The sequence below is a fragment of the Dromaius novaehollandiae genome, chromosome 5, assembly GCF_036370855.1.
Source record: "Dromaius novaehollandiae isolate bDroNov1 chromosome 5, bDroNov1.hap1, whole genome shotgun sequence".
NCBI lineage: Eukaryota > Metazoa > Chordata > Aves > Casuariiformes > Dromaiidae > Dromaius > Dromaius novaehollandiae.
In genome coordinates, this window is record NC_088102.1 from 72,115,397 (window position 1) to 72,121,916 (window position 6,520).

Sequence of the window (6,520 nt, forward strand, 5' to 3'; positions counted from 1 at the left end):
CCCCACGGGGACAGCCAGGCAGGCACCCACCCACTGGTGGGGAGCGCATGATGCCAGAAGTGGAGCCGAGACGCATATATGGGCATGCACGGGGATGGAGAAGGTTATTGGAGGCTGGGGCTCCGTCAGATGGGAGATAACCCTCCTGATAACGTCTCAAAAGGTGCCTAATGCCGTTGATTGGCTGCCCTGGCAGCGGGGCCTGCGCTTCTGCCTATATATTGCCCCCCCCACCACAGCAGTCTCTGGTGGCCCAGGAGGCGAGCGGGTGCTGGGGGCTGCACTGTGGGGCAGGAGGTGTTTGGGATGGCCACCATCAGCCAGCTCCTTGCCAGCGCACTGGGGCTGCTGCTGTGCGTGCAGCTCTGCAGGGGTGAGTGCCTGTGGGCTCCCCGGGGCTGGAGCTGCCTGCCCTCATGCCGAGAGTGGGAGGCAGCCCTGGGGTTGGGGAGGCCACCGTGGGGCTGGGGTGGCCACCATGGGTCTGTGCGTGACCTGCTGGGAGGGCTTCCTAGGGACACCAGTGGAGACACCCCACCCAGGCAGCCCTCGGGGACTCGCAGTGCCTGCGCTGCGCTGGGGACAGGGCTTATGCCAGTGGGGCCAAACACTGAGCACATGTGGCAGGACATGTCCTCTGCTGTGTTCACCTTGCATCGGGTGCCGGACATTCAGGAGAATGTCCTGCAGTGCGCCGAGGCTTTCCCCCCCAACAGCCATACATCGGGACCCAAAAGCCAGGCCCGCAGTGGGGAGTGGAGGCCATCAGGGCAGGGAACAGCTGTGGGACAGAGTCCCCCAGCCAGCCTGGTAGGGCAGGCTGTGCCAGGTGCCCGTGGCACCATGCTGGGACTCCATGTCCTCCTTTGTGGTCCCACATGGGCACCCACAGGCACCGGGGAGCTGCGACTGGTTAACGGAGGCAGCCGCTGCGCCGGTCGGGTGGAGATGAAGCACGAGGGCCAGTGGGGCACCGTGTGCAGCTATGACTTCGACTGGGATGTCCGTGGGGCCTCCGTGGTCTGCAGGCAGCTGGGATGCGGCACCGTGGCCAGGGCCTCCCCGTACACCCCATTTGGGGCTGGGACTGGCCGGATTTGGCTGCAACCCTTCTTATGCCGTGGCACTGAGACAGCGCTCCACAACTGCCCCCACTTCGGCTGGGGCCAGCACTACTGTGGCCATGACACAGATGTTGGGGTGACGTGCTCAGGTGAGGGTTTGGGTGACCGTACTGTGGTGCAGCCCCTTGGCTGCTCACGGTTGGGAGCTGGCATGGCCATTACCAGGGACTTCCCAATGGGGACTGCCTGGGCACAGATGGGGTGCAGGAGTGGGCTGCAGTGCACCACACTCATGCCCTGAGGGCACCTCTAATGCAGATGCCGTGGAGCTGAGGCTGGTGAATGGAGGTGGTCCCTGTGCAGGCAGAGTGGAGGTGAAGCTGCGGGGCCAGTGGGGGACGGTGGCAGATGATGGATGGGACATGGAAGATGCCGAGGTGGTGTGTCAGCAGCTGGGCTGTGGCTCGGCCAAAAGCACACATGGCTGGACCTACTTTGGGAAAGCATCTGGACCAATTCATCTGGTTCGAGTTGACTGTCACGGGGATGAATCTGCCCTCTGGGAATGCACTGTCCAGGGGTGGGGGCCATACACTGGCCCCCATGACTGGGATGTTGGCGTGGTCTGCCAAGGTAAGAGCTGTGGTGGTCACGGCCCAGGCTTTCTCGCAATTGGGGCCATCTGTGCCAGCACCATGGCTCTGGTGGCAGCCCCTCCACAACCCCCCAGCGTGTCCCAGGGACCCCCAAGAGATCCCAGACTCTCTCCTCCGGCAGGGTTTGTGCGGCTGGTTGGCGGAGACAGTGCCTGCTTGGGCCGCGTGGAGGTCAGGCAGGGCCGAGGCTGGGCCACCCTCTGCAAGGCCCACGTGGACCTCAACACCGCCCATGTCATCTGCAAGGAGCTGGGCTGTGGAGCAGCTCTGGCCATCACTGGGGCGGCACGCTTTGGGGCAGGAGCCGGGCCCATCTGGGACGGGGGCTTTGAGTGTGCAGGCAACGAATCCCTCCTGTCTGCCTGTGCCCGCAGGCTGCCCCATGGCCAGGGCTGCACCCACACCAGTGACGCTGCCATCATCTGCTCCCGTAAGAGAGCAAGGCATGGGACAGAGGCTGCAGCGGGAGGCGGGGGAGACAGACAGCAGGGACAGGGGTGCCCTGGGCAGGGACAGGGCAGGGAGGCTGCGGGCTGGCTTGTGGCAGTCCCTAGGGGCACGAAAAGGCAGCGGGGTGTGGGAGGCAGAGGGCTGCCATGCCTGCATGCCCCCACCATTGCAGAGCAGGGGACATGAGCCTTCATCTCCAGCGTCTTTTCTCCCTCCCAGCCTACACAGGCTTCAGGCTGGTGAACGGCAGCACAGAGTGCACAGGGCGGGTGGAGCTGGAGGCACGCGGCACCTGGGGCTCCCTCTGCGACGCCGGCTGGGACATGCCCGACGCCCAGGTGCTCTGCCACCACCTCGGCTGCGGCTTTGCAGCCTCTGTGCCTCGCAGAGTGTATTTTGGGACAGGGAGCGGCCCACTGTGGCAGGACACATTTCACTGCAGCGGGACCGAGTCCCACCTGGGAGAGTGCCCTGCCATGGCGCTGGGGACCCCCGCCTGCTCACTGGGCCACGCTGCCGCAGTCAATTGCTCAGGTGCGTGTGGGGCAGGTGGCGTCAGACAGGAGGGCCTGCTGTGGGGAGGGGACCCAGCACCCCAAATGGAGGGGTGCCCCTCCTTCTCACTGCCAGCAGGAGCTGTGGGGCACAGGGCCCATGTGGGGAAGCAGGGCCATGTCAGGGCAGGAGGAGGGCTGAGCCCACACACAGGGCAGCAGGCACATGGGCAGGAGGAGGGCAGTGGGGCCGTGCTGTCCCCCGGCAAGCCGTGGGGCTTCTTGGCACCCGACGGTCCCCACAGCGTCTCAGGACATCTCCCCTCTGTGTGGGGCCAGGTGGAACTGAACCCCTGCGGCTGGTGGACGGGGAGAGCCGCTGTGACGGGCGCCTGGAGGTGGCCCTGGGTGGGGCCTGGGGCCGAGTCCAGCAGTGGGACGACAGCGGTGCCAGCGTGGTGTGCCGGCAGCTCCGGTGCGGCACGGTGCAGAAGGCCTACACCGCCCCAGTGCTGCAGCCAGGCTCGAGTCCCCTGGGGCTGAGCGGGCTCTGGTGTGCAGGCACGGAGACCCACCTGGCCCAGTGCAATGCCACGCTGCCCAGCGCCGTGCCATCGGGCCACACTGAGGAGGCGGTGGTTGTGTGCTCAGGTGAGTGTGCCAGGAAGGGCCCCAGGGTGCCGCAGGGGCCTGAGTGGCTGCCCCATCCCGGGCTGTCTCTGGCTGCAGGGAGCCGGCGGGTGCGGCTGGCAAGCGGCCCTGGGCGCTGTGCTGGGAGAGTGGAGGTCTACGTGCAGGGGACCTGGAGCCATGTCTGTGAGGATGCCTGGGACCTCTGGGATGCCACCGTCGTCTGCCGCCAGCTGGGCTGCGGCAAGGCCCTGGCAGTGCCCGGCTCAGCCCGCTACGGCCGGGGCTCGGGGCCAGTGTGGCTGGGCGCTGGCGGGTGCTCTGGGGCCGAGGCGACACTCTGGGACTGCCCGGCCCCGGCCCCGGTTCCAGGGCAGCGTGGTTGCAAGCAGGGTGCTGGCGCAGCAGCCGTTTGCTCAGGTCAGTGGCATCCTCCACCGGGGCCAGAGGTAGCAGGGCTGTGGGACTGGCCGTGGTGCCAGCCCTCCCCACCGGCCTCCCTGACCAGCTCCCCACACCCTGGGCAGTCCCGGGGAGCGAGATGGTGCCTTTGCCCCACTGCCCCAGCGTGTCCGCTGCTTGGGGTGCTTCTCCTGGTGCCTCGGGGAGGTGGGTGGCGTGGTCGTAAGAGTGGGGGTGTTGCCCAGCCCTGGCTCAGCTGTGCCCCGCCCCGCTCATGCTATCCCCTTGCAGAGCTCACAGTCCTGCGGCTGGCGGGTGGCAGCAGCTGCACCGGGCGCCTGGAGGTCTTCTACAATGGGACGTGGGGCAGCGTGTGCGCCAATGGCACCAGCCCCGCCACAGCCGCCGTGGTGTGCCAGCAGCTGGGCTGCGGGGCCACGGGCCGACTGGCATCTGCCCCAGCAACCACACAGGGCTCAGGCCCTGCGTGGCTGGCCTGGGTGCAGTGCGAGCTGGGGACCGACTCCCTCTGGCACTGCCCCTCGGCACCCTGGCACCTGCAGCCCTGCGACTTCCCTGGGGACACCCACATCACATGTGACAGGGACCCTGGCGGCACCAGAGTGACTCCCACGCCAGCCAGGGCAACTGGATGCCCAGACGGCACAGCTTGCACAGGTAGCTTTGCCAGCGCAGTGGCCCCAGGGACCCTCCAGCTCGGGCTGGCGCAGCCCAGTGGAGGGGGAGCAGCTCTGGCAAGGAGACCCCAGCTGCCCGGGCACTGTCACCCCTCGGCTTCATGCAGGGGTTGGCCCTTTGGCCCAGGGGTGCCCTCCTTGGCCTCGCTGTCCTGCCAGCCACTCCCCTGCATCCCCCCATGCATCCACAGTGATGCAGGATGGGACAGGGTCCCCAGCCTCCCTCCAGCTCTGCCGTGTTTTGGTGTCCTCACAGGTGCCCACAGGAGCCCCGCGGGGGGTGCTGGGGCCATGCCAGTGCCCACCATCCTCTGCATCATCCTGGGGACCCTGCTCTGCCTGGCCCTGGGGGCTCTCGCCATGCAGGCATGGCGCACCATGGCTCAGCACAGAGGTGGGTCATGCCGGGGTTCTCCGGGGCTGAATCTACCAGGACGAGGCACCAGGGCAGAGCCAGTCAGGGCTGGGGGCCACTGATGGCTCCCGGGACTGCCTGGCCATGGCACGGCCCGGCTGCACAGGCTGGGGGCAGGCGTGGCGGTGGAGGCCAGGAGGCCAGTGCTGAAAGAGGGCAGGACGCGGCGCAGCACAAGGGCCAGGCAGGGGCACCAGAGCCACTCGGCAGATGGGGCACAGCAGTGGAGCTGGGCCACAGGGATATCGGGGGCACAGCTGGGGACCCCCACCATCCCATGTGCTGTGCCCATGGCCTGGGGTTATGGCTGCCCTTGCTTTCCAGGCCCTGGCAGAGCTGGGGACACAATCTCTGAGGCCGTCTATGAGGAGCTTGACTACACCCTGACGCCGGAGTACCAGGAGGTGCCCAGTGGCTCAGGTGCGTACACCCTGACTCCCGTGCTCGGGCCAGCCCAGCCCGGCGCCTCTTCCCGGGGAAGGAGGTCTCTGCGCTGAGGCCCCCACGCACCCGCTGCAGCAGCTGTGCTGGGAGCCCAGCCATGTGCTGGCCACGGGCAGCTGCAGTGCAGGTCTGTATCCTGGCCCCTCACAGTCCCCGCTGTGCGGTGAGGCTGTCCTGCCCAGGGTGCTGGCCAGGCCGTGGGACTGGGCAGCCTCTCCTAACGCCCCATCCTCCAGGCTCTCCATCAGAAGGCTCAGCAGCAAAGCTGCCGTATTACACCAGTGACAGTGTGGAGGTCAGCAGCCCCGCGACAGCAGCAGGTACGGGGCCGGAGTGCAGGGCCGTGCTGCAACGCGCCCAGAGGTGCAGCCGTCATGCCACAGCCAGTGCCAGCAGGGGCCTCACATGGTGCCTGTGCAGCATGGCCACGTGGCCCTTGGTTATTTTCTGGGCCGACACTCATGGCTACGAATGAGCCTCTGGGCTGCTGGCTCCATCCGAGAGCTGGCAGCCCCATGCAGCAGGCCTGGCCCCCATGTCGGCACCCGCAGCTCCTTGGCCAGTGGGGGCTGGCACAACGCGACCCCTGCCCTGGCCTTCATTTCACTGCCCTGTCTGTTGCAGACACCCCTGCCCTGCCCAGGCATGGCCCCCCGGATGGGTATGATGATGCCGCGGCTGTCCTGCACCCAGGAGAGGCCGCTTCTCCAGGGTCGAGCGACGGAGATGTCTCCGAGGTCACGGTGCTGGAAGGTAAGAGGCACCACAGCCCATACAGCAGCACTGCCATTCCCAGCGCTGTGCCATCCCGCCGGGAGAGGTGGCTCCCCGTGCTCTATTGCGGCGGTGGGTGGTGCCTGGGCATGGCGGGGACCACTGGCCTGGACCTGGCAGCCGGGGGATGAAATGCCCCCTAGAGGCACCGGCCATGCTGTCCGCAGCGGGGAGCCGGCCCTCGCTGAGCCACCCGGAGCTGCCAGGAGCCACGACAGATGCACCAGCTTCAGCGCCCCGAGACATGGGCTACGACGATGTTGGTGTCAGTGGCCCCAGGACATCACTGTGAGCATGGTGGGGCCGCGCTGTGGCAGTCCCTGAGGACACACACGGTGCCATGGGGCTCTGCCCCCATGAGCCACAGGCCAACCACAGCAGGCATCGTCTGTCTCACTAATGGCCCACTCGGGCTGGCCAGGGACTATGGGCACCATGGAGATGTGCCTCCATCATCCCTGCTGCGCAGCCCTCCAGGCGCTGCATGAGTTTG

At 67.3% G+C, this 6,520-nt stretch overlaps 1 protein-coding gene across 1 annotated transcript; it reads left to right on the forward strand.

Annotated features, from left to right (window-relative positions):
• Positions 1-345: 345 nt before the first annotated feature.
• Positions 346-6,319, forward strand: LOC135328583 (scavenger receptor cysteine-rich type 1 protein M130-like; the record flags this gene model as incomplete). The annotated part of the gene is made up of 13 exons (XM_064513463.1): positions 346-373; positions 893-1,213; positions 1,383-1,697; positions 1,842-2,150; positions 2,390-2,704; positions 3,004-3,315; positions 3,394-3,714; positions 3,988-4,374; positions 4,651-4,788; positions 5,134-5,229; positions 5,490-5,573; positions 5,878-6,006; positions 6,195-6,319. Coding segments are annotated over 13 exons (2,880 nt in total), but the record flags the coding sequence as incomplete, so codon positions are not given.
• Positions 6,320-6,520: the final 201 nt, after the last annotated feature.